This window comes from Camponotus vicinus, unplaced genomic scaffold (genome assembly GCF_025532165.1).
Source record: "Camponotus vicinus isolate PSW18456_S1 unplaced genomic scaffold, iyCamVici1.0 SCAF_4, whole genome shotgun sequence".
Lineage (NCBI taxonomy): Eukaryota > Metazoa > Arthropoda > Insecta > Hymenoptera > Formicidae > Camponotus > Camponotus vicinus.
The window spans coordinates 17,478,566-17,496,457 of NW_028141976.1; the positions used below are offsets into that span (position 1 = coordinate 17,478,566).

The window sequence follows — 17,892 nt, forward strand, 5'->3', positions numbered from 1 at the left end:
TTTCTCTTTTTCGATTAATGTTTTTATTTTTCTTACTTCTTAATATTTTTATTTTTATTTTTCTTATACATGATATATGAAGAAAATGTTTTATTATTATAATTTTTGGATAATTACAAGAAATAGCTTGTCTTTAAAAACAATTCTGTTGTTAAATTATTTACAGAGCAAAAATTATCGCGGACAAAGCTAGATTTGTTTTCGCAAATGCATATGAAATATATAGCGCTTGATGTATCGCTAAATATTGAGCGATCGGTCACGATTTTGTTAGAAGTGAAAAATATCGAGAACCAATTTATTAACTCAATAACTGGGATAATGATCCCACCTCCTATTTGTAGATTCTTCATAGATTGCTATTTAAAAAGACTCACTGTTTATAACTTTTAATTCATAAATATAAATAGTTTTACATACGACATATCTCAGAAAAAAATAATGTTTTCATTAATCTTACTTTGCATCATCAGCTTGATATTATCTTGTGTCAATTATTAATGTTTTAATTCAATTATTCATTTATCAATTTTCAATTATTCATTTATATATTTAAAGAGATATATAAGATAACTCTAAATTATTTTACGTATAAGAAGAGACAAGTGATTGATTAAGTAAATTAATTTAGCTAATTTATTAGATTATAAATATGCATTGTAAGATGATTATCTCACTTATATTTAAACAATTACAAATCTCAAAACTCCAAAACAAATGCAAAAAGACTTTAAAAATGTAAAGATTCGGCATATTAAGATCTTAAATTTGAGATTCAAGCACTTTAGAGATTTAAAATTTCAAAAATATAGAAATCTAAAAATTCAAGTGTTCGGAATCTAGAGACAAATAATTTAATTTGAACAAGTTCGATATCTCGAAAAAATATCAGTAAATTACGAAAATTTAAACTTTAAACTTTCAAAAAGATCTCTGAAATGAAGAATCTTCAATTTAGAAAATCGCGGAAGAAAAAGATCTAAGGATTGTAATTGTTGCTTAATATAAAGATATATTAGCCAACTAGGCTCGTGTGCTTTTCTTTTTCTCAGTGATCTTCGAAAACATCAATTATAAGCATCGTAGAATGCGGGATCTAACAATAAGAGGGTGGTGCCGTCATCTCTAGCTCGTGACGAAGATACGGATAAGGGGTGGGATAATGCGACGGTGTGGAAAAAGTAAGTAGAAAGAGAGAAACAGACTGAGAATAAATGGTGGATAAAAATAAAGGAACTCCAAGAACGCGAAAAGGAGAGAGAAGGAGAGGAAGAAATGTGGGCTAAAAGTGTCTTCCTCTCCTGACCTGCGGCTGCTAAGGCCTGGCCTGGCTCAACGATGACTCACTCGTTATCCCTCCTCGCTCCGTACCCTCTTCGCCAAGTTGGCTCTCGCGGAGCGGCCACCAACCCCAAACTGTCGTCGCCAATCATTATTGCAATGTTGGCTCCTTTCCGATTTCACGATTTTAAATTGAGATCGCGTTACACTATATGAATAGCATTCTTAATGAAAAAAATGCCTTAGAAATCATAATCTAAGAGACTATAGATATAATTTTCATAAATTTTGTATAGCTTTTCCATTGATCTAATTTCCACGGATCTCTTTTTTATAATATCTGTTAATATATTATTAATATTACATTCTTGATGCATCTTCCATTTTCTCAATATTATAAATATTTCATAGATCATCTATTTTATAAATCAAATTTTTAAAAACAACGACATTATAAATGTAATTGTGTGATACGTCCTTTATACAGATTATATTTGCTATGGATTGCAATCACTGATAGATATGCTATAATAGATATGCTATTCTTTGATATACAGAATATGACAATTAATTATTCCACAAAACTAATTTTTTCTCACTTCTTTTAATCTTTAGATTATGATGAGAGATCAATATATATAAATAAGATTTATAATATATTAACATTTTTTATATAATAATGTTTCAATGATACTACAAATACATCTTATTGTCAATGTTATAAAATCTTGATTTTATTTTATAAATCCCATGTTATTTAAACATATATTCTCATCTATTGATAATGTAAATTAATTTTAAAGTAATACACATATTTATAAATAATAAATTTAATTTATATATGTTTGTAAATTAAATTAAATATTGGTAATTGTTGCAATAAAAATAAAAAATTTAATCTAAGATATATTATTGTAAATCGATGATTTAAACACAAACTTGAATCGTCTCGGATCTAAAGATTAAACATTCAAAGCGATGTCGCGGGAATCGTTGTAGAAAAGCCGTATATGTGGGTCACTTGATTTAGGTCGGTATAGTAATCGAGAAGGTAGTGCGATTTACGCGGAAATCTCGCAACGGTCGTCGCACTCGATGAAAATCCTGTTACTCAAACGTCATGTCTTTAAACAAGAATTCGAAATAGCGGCATCTCGAGAATATTTACAACTATTATAAAATACAAGCTTTGCTCCGATATATGTATCAAAGATTTTTAGTGCTATATCTATTTAGTGCTATATCATATCGAAAAAGAAAGAATACCAGGCATCGTGGATTCGTATGAAAACAAAAGTTATAGGCTTGTACTTATACAAAACAAGAAAACTAGAAACATAATTCGCAAGAGGAAAATATTATTAATATTAAAAAAAAAAATAACAATTGATTTAATTAAAATAATGATTACTAAATTTAAAATTTATAAAAATAATCTTTTTCAAATTAAGAAATTTACGAAATTAATATTTTTTTATCAAATTATTGTTAAAAAAAGCTGCATACGATTTAATCTTAAAAAATCCATCAACATAATTTTATATAAAAGGAAATATATAATAAAATATTAAAATAAATCAATTAATGACATATGTAACAAATCATATATCATATAGTACCAATAAAAATAAATAAAATAAAAATTATTATGTTTATAAAACTGCAAATACAAGTATTTTATAAACGAAAAATATGAAAGATCGGCTTCCTTTTAGTAAGATAATGAACAGTATTAAAATTTATATTAAAAAATTGTATTTTATTAACAACTCTATTCCTATTTATTATATATATTAAAAATTATTCTTTTTATGAATATGCATTATTTCTAGGTACGTTTAGAAATAAAATGTAAATTACATCTTCGCGATTTTTTAAATATATTAAAATTTACAGAAAAAATTAATTATATGTATGTACATACATACTCAATTAATATATATATTGTAACTTTTTAGAATTAACAACCATATGTGTTTTTAATTTAATTCATATTATAATTATATAATTTGGTTTTTGATAAAATTCTTCTGATTTTTAATGAAAAACAAAATGTGTCATCAATTTTCCTAAAGGAAAACCGTTTTATAATTCGTTAAAAATAACAAATGACTTGAAAAATATATGAGTGAGATACATCTTTTAAAAAAAAAAGAAAAGAAAATGGCCTCTATATTTTTAAAAACTTATAAACATAATATCTAAAAATCCAAAGATTTATTTATTTTTAAGCTAGAAATATTAAAATTTTCGGCTCATCACGTTTGGCTTAGCTTTAAAATTTAATTAAACTTGCAAGCAACTTTGCTCTATAAATACATACACAAACGTTATACGTATGTACGCGCTAGAAATATCTCATTAGTATAAGTTATTCTTTTTTAAGATCTGTATTATACCTTTTTCTTTTATAGATATATCTGCCAGCTCTTGACTGACACATTTTTTTGCATTATAAAAAGAATACGTGAGAGAAAGAAAAGACCGAGAGAAAATAACATCTACATTTCTCTAGGTCAGTCATGACGTCATCGAAATGATGATTCAGAAATACGAAACCAAAATAGTAATCAGTTAATAACAATCATATAGCAACAAATGGACAAGCTAATAAAAATGCAACATAACAAAGTATGAAACATCGAAAGGAAATCAATCAAGGAAATCAATAATTCTACGAATTATTCAGCACTGATTCATTTTGTTTTTATGTTTTTGTCTCTGTTTATCCGTGGGATTTCGATCAATCGACGCGGTAATGTCACGTGTGCTTAAAGCGCGTATGAAAAGCATGTGCAAAAATAGAGAGAAAAATCTGTCAAAAAATAAAATAACGAGAAGAAATGCGAGAGAAATCTCCATCAAGCTTACCCCATGATTCGAGACTCTCGAACGGTGCCAATCGGAGCACGAGACAAGGTGCGTCCTTTCTGATTCTCATGTTTAAAATTAATCCCAGATACAGATCTCTCTGTGACAATGTTTCACCTCACCATTTGACACAAAATTCGAGAACAAAAAAATTTAAAGTTATATATGAGGGGGTACGCCAGCCAATAACTCGCGAGCGAATTTTTGGCACTGCTTGACCCTGTCAAGGCAAGACACAAATCATGCCACGGTTGGCGGGAGACTGCGGGCTGAACGGCACGAGAGAGTTTACATGAGGCCCTAGCCGTGGATGAGTCATCCTACGATGTGCCGATTGGTCGGCCGTCGCCGTAGTTGCGACTGACGTTAGTGAATCGCGGCCGAACGTTGCCGAACGTATGCGACGCGACTTGAGCGCGTACGTTTCTTTACGCGCCGTAGCGATGCAACCAGATGACTCTTTCATGCACGGATATACCGGGTGGCCCGCTGCAATGAACTTGCATCGACACTTGCATCATGTTTTATGAGACTTTGTACTTTTGACATTTTGATCATCTCGAGTAGAATTCGCAAGAACCACTTTTGAAAGAAAAATAATATTAATAATTTAATTATAATATGATAGTAATTTTAATTTAATTTAATTAAAATAATGTAAAAATAATGTAAATTTGTAAATTTATCGAGGAATTTATGTAGATTAAATTTTAAGAAAAAATAAAAGAAAAAAAAACTTGTCAAACTTCTGATGACTTCTGATTAATTCGCTAAACTAGTGAAGGTTTTATTTATTCTAATCAAACCTCTCAATATCCAGGTTGGATTGGATCAGATAATTCGGATTAAACTTGCGGATTCAGACTCCAGGAATGAATGATCTAAGGATTTAAACATTGAAAGATCTACGCATGTGGAAATTTCTTCCAATGACTAACCACTTAGAGCGAAACGTTTATTATGCTTACGACGAAACGTCATTTTGTTCGTTTTTTCTTTCTATCGTGATTTCAAGGTCTTCCGCGGCACTAGATCACGATCAGTACGATCAAGGATCTTTAGGATCGCGTCATTGCGTACGCACGTGACGTTGTGCAGTTCCAGCGCAGAATTTATAAACTGTTCCGGTATGCACATTTTGCACAAGTGACACATGGTATATATTTAGAATTTTTGACTCTGAATCTGCGAATTCTTTCTTAGTTACACATCTGATTCTTATTTTTCTTAATATAAAAAAAATAAAAAGAATCTTGGTTAATTTACACACATAAATTATTCAATTTACAAGCTCAGGGATTTTTTTATAATTTTGAAGCTATTTTCAAGCTATTAAATTTTTTAACTTTAGGATACTTGAATTTTCTTAGGATTTTTCCATTCCTCATAAGTTCGCAAATAATTAGATTTTCAGATGCTTAGAACAGTTTAACGAGAGCCGGAAAACACGATAAGGATGTAATTCTATTACCAAGAAACTTCATCCGGTTTTCTTTTTCTTGTTTCTTTGACAAATTTTTTGTATTTTTAATCTCATATTTTTTCGTTAAGGACAAATTTTTAATATTACGATATAAAGCGACTTTTCCAAAATTTAATTTTTTATAGATTTGCAGATTGTTGAAGTTAAATTTCGTTTCTCTCTCTCTGTATATTAGAATCTTTAAATACTTATTTTTCAATATTTTAATAGAAATCAACTCTCATTTCTACTTTTTCTGAGGATAAATATCTGTTATAAAGTTTTTATCCAACGTATAGTAAAAAAGTGTAACGAGGCAAAATTAACAGATTCGACATACTCGTCAATTTGCGCATTTGTTTTCGCGATTAACGTATTAAAATATAGCGAATGCGAATGTCAATGCATTATACACTAAGAATGACACGTGTATTGCCTGAAAGATAAAAAAATCTGTGTAATATCTACACAAATACAAATAGATAGAAGAGTCTTATGATATATGATATAAATCATATACTGCTAATTAATATATATATATATATATATATATATATATCTTGTTTACAAAAAATTCTGTTTGCAATATGACGAACATACCAGTTTACAATCGCATAAATCGTAGGATGGCAACAGTTCTTCAATGCCTCGGCTACCGTTTTGTCGAGCAGTGCATTTTTCAATTGCAAATTATTATGTAATCATATCGTTCGAAGACTTAATTAACGAGTAAGGAGGTCGAGTATTTCTATATGTAAATAGCTCAGAAGAGGCTCAGGGATGACTTGAAGTGATTAAGAAGCAGAATTTTCTCTTAACTATTCTCAAATTTTTTATCGATGATATCCAACGAGTTTTCCGAGGCTAACAACACAATCGCGATTAAAAAACGCATCAATATCAATGCAAAATATAATATATAAAAAATATAGATTTACATCAGACGCATCAATGTAAATGCGCAATAATGTGTCATAATATCGTACGTTGAAAGCGTACGACAGTAAAGTAATTAGCGAATGTCGCGTGTACAAGGACACGTTAAAACGTACAACACGTTAATACGATAATAAATGCGGTTTTTTTTTTGCAGCGGGAAGAACTAGACACGTGGTCTTAAATCACGGCGGAGAAGATTAAGCCATCTTCACGAGAATCGAAAAATGACTTCGAATCGGTTCTTTCTTAACACGTTTCCCTCTTCATCCTTCTCTCCAACCGTTTTCAATCGCGCGTCATTCGATGACCGATAGAAGGACGCGTGTCGAACATACGCTCGTAAATGTCGTTGATATCGACGCCTGATGCGGTTAAGTATGACTCACTGTCGGAGCACTACGCACGACCCTGAGGTACCGATTGCCGCGTATCGTTTGCGTTCAATCAAGGGAGTCTCTAACTATCTTTCGAACAGCATTGATCCTCACCCTTTCCATCTCTGATGCTGCTGGATTCTACGTAAAGCACACTGTTGTTCAAGCTTTTGAATTCTCATTGTAGCCATATCGGATTATGATGTCAGAGGCGAAAAATTATAAGATCATGGATATTTTTCCTGCAAGAGGGTTTAACGCTGTGTAATGAGTCAGTAGATATCACCATCCGAAGCAATCACACCTACTCTCTTCTGATTTTAGAAGAAAATTATTTGAAAATTATTTAAATTATTTGGAAATTATTTGAAATTATTTAAATTAATTATTTAATATTAATGTTTCTTTAATTATTTAATATGAACGCTTCTTTTATTTAGCGAAATTTATCGAGCAAGTTGTTCATTTCTTACACATCTCGTATTTTCAATGAATCAAAAAATCAAAGTAATCTTTGAAACTGAGAATTATGCTGTAAATTTATTACATATAAATTTTCTATCTAGGTATTGTAGCTAATAAACAACTATTATTTATCTAATCAATTCATATTTTTTAATTTATAATTTATAATTTTCTTATCAAACATGGAAGTTTATTTATCTATGCATTCTTTAACATCTTGGTTTTACTTCCTTTCAGAGCAAAAGATGATTAAGGAATGCATAGATAAAAGGAAATATGGGTAACCCCAGAGCATCCTGTGTTTTTTACTGAATAAAAATCTAGATGCATCCATGAAAAATACTTAATAAAAGTGAATAAAATATCAATTTATACAAAAGTATATAAATTTCAACTTTAATCTTTTCAAAACTATAATTTTTAAATTTCTATAGAAGGAATTTAAAAATATAAATTTTAACTGTTTTTTTTTGCGTTGAAAGCTTTCAGAATTCTAATTTATTCAAACATATTGCATACTTTAAATTTCTTATGCTTATTTCCTCGAAGGCATTAAATTTTAAAAATTTGCAACCTCTTTGTGACAATTAATTTTAAAATAAACACAACCTATATGTTTGCTGTTTATTGTGATAAGCCTTTGTGTGCAATTGCGATATATTTTTTCATGAAATTTCGAAGTATGACGCAAGTGACGGATATCGTCATCACATCGAACTAAGATGTGTTAACAATTACTATGACTAAGAATGAGCGCATATATATTTACAATTAGTCGTCCAAATTCGGGAAACACTCTACTTTCAAGAATTATAATCACCATGAGTCTGAATTATAATCATCATGAGTCATTGATTACCAAATAGGTGCTAAGACAATCAAACTGAAATTATTTATTATGACAAAGATAATACGGCTATTCTACTTCTATGCATCTACTTCTGATGAGTTATGTGTCAACACATTTTCTTAGATATGTAGTTTTCCATTAATCAGTCTTTCATTTACAGAGATACTTTTAATAGATCTTTAATAGACTTAGCTATAATATAAACAAAGAAACAATCCGATAAATCAGAAGGAATCGTGCCGATTATAATCTAATGCTAATAATGAGAATCAATCAATAATTTTTCACAATTTCCTGAAATCTAACATCATACATTAACAATGTTAAATCGCGATTGGGTGGCAAGATACGCATTTTAAGGGTGACTCCAACCTGGCGGAGATGATATTCAAGCATCATGCGCGGATTCGGTCGCGGGCCTTATTTTAGGCCGACAGACGTGCGCGGGGAGCGTTACACGCTGTCTCCGTTCCCGCCACGAATAACTCGCAGAATCATACCGACCGACTGACTCATCTGTGTGAAACGTAGTAGGAAACCATAGCACGGCATAGCTCGCTCGCTCGCTCGCTTACTCTCGTCCAGTCTCAAGGAAATTCCGACGAGTTCGAAGGACGTACGGTCGCTCGTTTTGTCTTGTCCGCGTGGCCGCTGATTCATCTCACGCTAATAACCCCGCACGACCCTCATTTCTTTTCTTTCTGCCTCTCTCTCTTTCTTTTTCTTTGTAGTTTTCTGTATCCCTCCCTCCCTCCCTCCCTTCCTTTCTCCTCTTCTTCTCGCACCCGATATTTTCAGAGGGAATCCGAGTCAATGACCGAATGTCTGAATGTGTTGCTCGTGATGGTCGATTAACACTTCGTGTTTGACGATGGTTGTACCGCATTACAATCTCGGTGGTGTAGAATACACGTTTGCAGATTACTGCATTTGACTTCATCGAAATTCGACAGAGACTGACAATGAGATTGCTTAAATTTGACGGGAAAATTTTAGTGAACATTTAGTCTATTTTTTTAAATTAAAAATAATCAATTCTTTCATATATAATTTATGGATTTCTAAAGTTCATCATGTAACGTATAGAAAAATATAAACAATGAATTAATCGATTCATCGATCGATTAAGTTCATTGCTTATATTAGCTTCATTTTATTTTTATTTTTCATGAATTTGTCTTTTAAGTTTAGATTTTCGAAAAAAGAATAACATCTCTTTATAAATAATTAAATAAATAAATAAATATATATATTTATTTATTTATATTATATATGTAATAAAATAAATATACAACATCTATAAAAAGCCGTATCTTAAACTTAAAATTTTTACACGGTTAAATATGTTTATGCTTTTAAATTTTTATGTATTTATCATTCTTAAGCACTTTTAATGTATTCAGTATCATAGTTTAAGGATTTTATTTTTCGTTTCGCAATAAGCAAGCAGCTTATGCGTCAGTGAAACGCAGTAAACCCGCAAACAATGTAGTGCTCTATGACACGTGTCGTATCATTAACCGTCAATATGCCGTTTACACTTCCCAGCAAAGAGTATGCGGATGTGCATCTGTTTTGTAATGCTATTACTTTATTCCAGCCGCCGTTCACTCGTATACTAGGTAATAGGTAAAAGATGATTCAATCGAGAAAGCGATGATTCTATAATATGAAGAAATAAGAGAGTCAAACATGTAGAATAAAATTTTTTTACATAAAGCTTTGTTCTTTCAAGAAAACAGTTTGAAAAATCAAAAGATTAATATAACACATTTTCTTTTTAAATTCGCATAATTTTTAATCAGTTTGCGATCTAAATCGTTCAAAATATTTTAACAACGAATAACAAAATATAAATATAAGACATCCTTAATGAAATTGTTGAATAATTGTCCAATTATGTATTTATGAAATACACTGGGATTTTTTATTTTCATTCTCCTTAAATAGAGTCGTATCGATATACTTCTTAAATAGAGTTGTATTCTGATATTGGCTATTGAAATGGATTTATTGATTCTAACACGGTGTCATAAAACTTATATAGGCATAAAAGTTATACAAGCATTTTCAATTCAATATTTTTTTAGAGAATAAAGTTTCATTTAAAAACATTTTTTTAATTTGTCATTTTTATAAAATTACATATCTTGTTTCCAGGTTACCGTTAAGTCTGTGTCATCGAAACATACATATATCTGTATATTCGTGGTGACATTTTTGTTGCATATCATGGAAACGAGATTATGAGCGATTACGAGGTGAGGCTAAGTCATCAGACACCCCGTATTTTTAGATCCTTCATCACAATCCTACTAGTACTTGAATCACGTCGGTACGGCACAAAGGGACCCAAAGGGTAAGGGGGTAAGGGGGCAAGGGGGGCCGGAACGATTGTGAGCTGGACGCACGTTAGTCATTGATACATTTTAAAACGAGCTGTGTATCGGATGACTCATATGTAATAATCGTCATCGACAGCTGATCCAGATGCGTTGTACGTTGTTCTGAGGCGCACGCTCCCCCTCGATTAGACTACCTCGTCGCACCCTTAAATGGAAGGGGGATGAAAAAGCGTACAATGGAAAAAATACAGCAACCCCCCGGGCTTTGAAGAGCGATGACTAATTCATTAAGCTTCGAGTTCGGCTTCATTTATTGACTCTAAACGTTCCAAAACGTTTGTCCTCTCTTGTATAATATAAGAGTATATTAATATATTATATAATTAAATCTTAATAATTATATAATCTAAAAATTTGTTATTTTATCTATCATTCTATATATTTTATCATACTTCTTGTTACTCAGATAATAAATTATGTGACATACACACACAATACGTTATTATATTATCATTATTAGTTTATTAATTTATTTTTATTATCATTGTTTACACATTTTAATTTATCATTTTCTTATTATCTTGCACATTTATATTCTCTTTCTTGCTTCAAAAATAACATTATGCACATCTGATTTTAGAAATAGAGTCGAGTCACGCTATAAGACTGTTGGTTTGAAATATGTATAAGTTATACACACAATGCAGTATTTAAAGTTACTTCTAGAAAAAAAACCTAAGTACAAAGATATAACTGCGAAATAATTGAACGTCCGTTGAGACTGAGACTATAAGTGTTATCTGCAAATTCTGCCGATGTTATTAAATAATATATTTTACTGAACGAATAGCTTCCAGTGATTAATAAAAAGTTAAATTTTTATAAATTATAAAAAACTGTCCGCGCTCTTTTAGTGAAAAATAAAACAATTTTTCAATAATACATTACAGGCTCGGCGCAAAACGTTTCGATTCTTCACAATCTTTATGATTTTTTTCAAACGAAAGTAAGTTATATAGAGCGAAGTGGGGAAAAACTGGCGCACCTGTAGCAGGTAAGATCACACTGATAGGAAAATCTCATAATCCACGCAACTGACTCATATCTAAATATCCCAAAAGAGAGTGAAACGCTATGGCGGTGACAACGCGGGGGATACGTTATGCAATCGTGATTTTGACATATGGCCGTTCGTGCGCTTAGCCAGCGTAAACATGCCTTAGGGTCGATATACACGGTGACTCATGCCTTCAACGTCGTAGTCGTCGCTGTCGTCTGAGAAAAATGCGATCGGGACCGACCGGGAGACCAGACGCGCACATTAGCCTCGCCAAAACGAGCCACGCGATACTTTGGTTTCGTTGTTTATAGGTGGCCGCGAATCGTTGCTAATTACGTAATAACTAGAGACAAATTGATATCAAAAGTGAATTGTGCGCGTCGTTAGATAACGAAAAAAAATGTCTGATAAATTGAAGATTAAATTTTATATTTTAGATATTATTTTTATTGCTCTCTTTTTCTGTCAAATTTTACTATTATATCTTCAAATGGATCGATCATTTCCTAATAATTATATTAATAATATATACAAATTATATTTATAATAAAGAATTATACAAATAAATGCAAGAAATATATATAAAGTTTAGAAACTAAGCATTTATAGCTTTATAAAAATATAAGGGCTATAGCTTTATAAAAATATATTAAACTTTAAAAAAATTATTCAATTCTTAAATTTTTACATACACACACACACACACACACACATATACACAATTCTCTTGTTTAATTCTATATAATATGTGTGATTTTCGTATAAAAAATCTCACATATTTATGTTATATATTTCCTTTTGAACTTTGAAAATTTTCTTATTTGGAGTAATATAATTATGATATCGTTATCAGTCCTACATCATAGACTGAAAATTATACGACTATTAAACGCGGTTAATACTTAATTCGACGCGGTTATATTAAATTCTCGCGGTTAAATTCTCGACAAATTTTCCGTTTAGTTTGCTATAATTCATCTCCCGTGCGTAGCTTTGCGAAAATACAGCGAAAGCGCAGATCGCGGCGCGCAAAATCTGTCCGACTATTCGCGGCGTCATCTCCGACGTGAGTCACTCCTATGAATAGATCCCCACCTTTCGCCTTCGTACGCGCCGACGATACGAGTACGATGTCGTCGTCATCATCGTCGCCGTCGCCGTCAAGCGTTCGAACTGCTCTTCGTCTGCGTTTTCTTCCTTAATTCCTTCGGATTATCTCCCTTGCCATACATTATGTCGCGAGATTTATGTCGTGGAATCTTACAAGCACATTTACCAATAGAATAATTATCTCCTTACGCACAATCGCTCCGATTTTTTCAGATTAAAAGCGTAACCAAAAGTATTTATAAATCACTATTTATAAACCTAAAATTCTCTATTGAGATGAATTCTACTTATTCTACTTATTCTACTTATTATTGTCTATTCGATTTGTAACATTATTGACATTTTTATATTACTGAAGCAATTTTAAATATCAATTGAGATTTTCTGATTTGATATTTTATTAACTTGATTGTAGCTATTCGAATTGTTCGACAAACTATCTGTACCATTCTTAAATTCTCAGGAGTAAACAGTTCTAAATCTTTACGTAAAAAGAAGGGAAATAGTAGTATTTAAAATAAAATATTATTTCTTTCACTAAAAAGACAAAATGAGAAAAAGAATTGTCAAACGATAATAAATAAATATTACTTTTGATTATAATATTTGATCTTGCATTCATAAGGGATTTTATTAAAGAAAAAAATTAGTTTCAAAAATTTAAATTTATTTTATATTATTAATTATGATTTTTCCAAATATAAGTTCTATATATTGATAAAAAAATATGAAAAAATGTGAATAAAAATTACATTTCTTTTAGTAAAAATTAAATATGTATAGCCTCTTTCAATGCTGAATCTTGTTTTTGTATTATTGTTTTCTTCTATTTGAGCTTAAACATTCTTTAATAAATCAAAACTTATCAAAAGGGAAAGATTAATAATAAACATATCGATAATCACTACAGGATGCACTATTAAGAAAACAAACTGTAATCTGAAATTAGTGTATCGTGAAAAGTGTGGGAAATTATTAGCATATATAATGAGGAACAAAAATAATAACAGAGAATGATCGCGACGTAAAAGTTTCGACGCGCGATTGGCGGCTGGCAGAAATATCGCTCGCATCATCGTTATTTCCGAAAACCAGAGACCCACTCCCACGTAGAGGACCGGATAGACGACAAACAGTTCGCTCTGTTTCATGGTCTTTTCGCTTTTGTAAACAAATTCCGCGCTACAAAAAAATCAGCGACGACAGACTGGCGAAGATTAATTACTAATAGTTGTCTGTGTGAGAAGATTCTCGTAACAATTCATCTTGAATTTATAGACTTTTTTGATGTTGATAAAAACTTCATTATTATATTATAAATTATATGTTATTAATTAATATATTATTATTATTATTAATATTATTGTTGTTATTGTTATTATTATAATATTATATATAATTATATAAATAAGTATATATTAATAAGTTTTAAAAAGTTCTTGTATTATTTATATAACTTGTAAATTGTTTCTTTACTAATTTCTCTATATTTTGCATTATAAAATTATTATTACTGTACTAATTTATATTAATTAATCAAAATTTTACAGAGAAATTTTATTTAAATTCTTTTTTGTTTCTAAAAATTATTACTTTTGTATTTTGTAATTCTGGATATATATATATGTTAACATATTCTTTTTATATTTATTTAAAATCTTTTAGTGAATTGATAAGTTTTAAATTCCCCTTAAATACGAAAATATTTAAAAAGTAAAGGTTAAAAAATGCAAGATTAAAAGATTTAAGAATCTAACGATTTGAGAAAGAAGATTAAAGAATGTTAAAGAATGTCCTAAGGCTTAAATGTCTAAGTTTAATATTCACATTTAAATTTTTTTAAAATTGCAAAGTTAAGAATACCATTGTTAATATTATTTTTAATTTTCATATTCCTATAGTATTTTTCATTTGAATTTATTGTCTAGACAGATTATATGTCTCTTTCCTTTCTCTCTCTCTCAGATTAATTAATAATATATAATTTTATTGTCTAGATTTATTTTGTGGATTTTGCCTTACGTTCTAATATTCCACGCCACGGTCTTCAGCCTTCTTTTTTATTAGTCTTTGATGTAGTATTTTTAGTTTTTATATTCATTTTTTAATATCTAGAAACGCATTTTTAGACCTCGTGCATTCTTCTCGCGCATATTTAAAGAATTATTTACAAAGAAACTTATTTTTAGAAGTTTCCAAGTTTCATCCGTATATTTTCAAATAACAATTCACTTTATTATCTACTGAAAAATTTGTATTGTTGTAATGTGGATCATCTGATATCTTCATATACCATTATCTTGCCACTATCAGTTGTGTCATATTCGATAACACAAAGAATACATCTGGCTATCAAAGTATATGACAAAAACTACATTTTAACAATACTAAATATAGTATGAATAACAACCTATTTGACATACATAATGAATTTTTTAGTGTTTCAATTCAAATTTTTCATCTTGCGATGAGATAATCATCTTTTGTATAAGATAATTAATAATCTAATAATTAAATATCAAACTTCATATTTTTTATAAATAGAAAAAAATAGTTTATATTTGCACTTTTAATTTCTAAGTATTAATTAATGATTTTGAAATATTACTACTAAAAATTATATCCCTGTTTAATTTATTTTATGTATGTATGCGAAAGAAGAAAATTCATATGATTTATCGTTTCACGATTCATTATCCGTTATAGAGTTGAGAGCTTCACAATGAAGTGACTCTATTGAAACAGAATATCAGGCAAACGATCAAGAAAAATTGAAGAGTACTTACCGATCAGCAGAGCGGGTTCCCGATCTTCATCCACAAGAGCGGCGAGCACCAGAAACAATGGATGTTGAGCGGGCAAGTGCTCCAGATCTTCAGTGCAGTCGTCGTACACTATGACTTCCTTGAATTGTCTCCTCCTGAGCAACTCTTTAGCCTCGCGAACAGTTGCGAGATCGGCGAGAGTAGCCTTTCCCAGCTGGAGTCTGCGTCGATTAAAACGATCCGAGCAGTTGACGTTGATAGCGCCGCGTATATGATTGACATTATACAATATGAACGGTCTGCAATCCAGAATCACCGGCGAAACGGTGGAGGATCGTTCGAAACGCGCGAGACGCTGAGCGAGATCGCCGGAAGTGACGACGCGGGTCTTGCTTAGCACCAGCTGGCGATGAAGGGTGCCGTTTTCCGCACAGGGGCTGTTGGGCAGACTGGCGGTCTCCAGTTTGCAACGCTTCGAAGTTATCGACAAGAGCTGATGGTGATGAAGATGGTGATGATGATGGTGATGGTGATGGTGATAGTGAAGATGATGGAAGCCACGGCGGTGGACGTCGTCGTCGTTGTCGTTCGTTTCTTCGTCGATAATAATCGAGGGTGGTACGATGGAATTGCTGTTGTTGTTACTAACGGAGGTAGCGATCGGCGAAGCGGTTGGCGAGGCTGGGAAGGCACAAGGATTCGGTCCTGGCTCGCTTAAGCTGCGATTCAGTACGAGTTTCAGATTGGGCCGAGGCCGGCCAGCCGATACTGGCTCGCAGCATAGCAAGGTAGACATCGAGGAGGACGATGGAATTCGGTCTTGAGGCCGATGATCGTGCTGATTGTGTCCAGGATGATGATGATGACGGTGATGATGGTTGGAGTTCACGTCGGTGATGCTTATGTCGTGACAAGGTCCTGCATTTGACGCTAAAACATCAATAATTGCAATATATTAGCAATTATTATTGTCTGTTCTATTATTATTGTTAAACTTTTTCCCTTATATCAGTTAATACAAGCTCCATATACAGGGTGACCCATTTTAACTTAGGCAGCCAAATAACTCGAAAAATAAGCAAGATAGAGAAAAATGTTTTAGACAAAAGTTGTATGGTTTCGAGGGGGCCATAAGATGGTATCATTGGTTTGACCTTGAAGAGTCATTTGAAGGTCACGTGAAGGTCACTTCAATTTTTTTAAATGGAACATCCTATATATTTTTGTACATTCTTGTAGCTCATCTCGAGAGCTTTCCAAAACACTATAATTAAGTACATTTTCGTTAAGTACTTTTTGAGTTATGAGGCTTGAAATAATTTCTTAATTTTACATAAACCGTAAAATATCTTGTAAAATATTCATTTTTCGATTACCTTACCTTAATAGTTTTATGTACAAAATAATGAGAGGAATCAATTGGTGTAAAGAAAACACATAGTTGTTTCGAAGAAAAAATATGTAATTTGCAATTAACAATTCCATATTTTTTCTTAAAAACAACTATGTGTTTTCTTTACACCAATTGATTCCTCTCATTATTTTGTACATAAAAGTATTAAGGTAAGATAATCGAAAAATGAATATTTTACAAGATATTTTACGGTTTATGTAAAATTAAGAAATTATTTCAAGCATCATAACTCAAAAAGTACTTAACGGAAAGGTACTTAATTATAGTGTTTTGGAAAGCTCTCGAAATAAGCTACAAGAATGTACAAAAATATATAGGGTATTCCATTTAAAAAAATTGAAGTGACCTTCACGTGACCTTCAAATGACTCTTCAAGGTCAAACCAATGATACCATCTTATGGCCCCCTCGAAACCATACAACTTTTGTCTAAAACATTTTTCTCTATCTTGCTTATTTTTCGAGTTATTTGGCTGCCTAAGTTAAAATGGGTCACCCTGTATACAGAAGCTCCATACTTGTGTATTGCATATTTCTCATATTTCTTGCAATTTACCACTTGTGATTTTTTTTCACATTTGACAGATCTAAAATTCGCTTATTTGAGAATAAGAATAATAGAAATAATTAAATGGATAAAAAAATAAATTTTATTTTATAAATAACTTCTATTTTAAGTAATCCAAAGAAGACTTTTGCTTATTTGATCTCTTATGTGATTATTATTTTAAAATTAAATAAAATAAAAATATTACAAAAATGTGTTTTGCTTCTTTATTTTTTCATTTAATCTTTCTACGTATTTTTCGCTTTCCCATATTTACAATTATTTCTATTCTAAATTAAAAAGAAAACAGTTTGAAAAAGAAAACTAATCCATAAACAATCCATGATTTTCGACTCAATTTAAGCGAATATTGATTTTCAAAGTATCCTACAGTTTTGGAATCTTTGAAT

At 30.9% G+C, this 17,892-nt stretch overlaps 1 protein-coding gene across 3 annotated transcripts in view; it reads right to left on the minus strand.

Annotated features, from left to right (window-relative positions):
- Positions 1-17,892, minus strand: part of LOC145970708 (dual specificity protein phosphatase 10) — a 37,556-nt gene that overhangs the window by 7,398 nt on the left and 12,266 nt on the right. For all 3 annotated transcript variants that reach the window (XR_014438566.1, XM_083097591.1, XM_083097592.1), the window contains one exon: positions 15,544-16,452. Coding sequence is in view for 2 of the 3 variants with exons in the window: in XM_083097591.1 (XP_082953717.1) it covers positions 15,544-16,452 (909 nt within the window). In the remaining variant the exon portion in view is untranslated. The remainder of the gene's footprint in view (positions 1-15,543; positions 16,453-17,892) is intronic.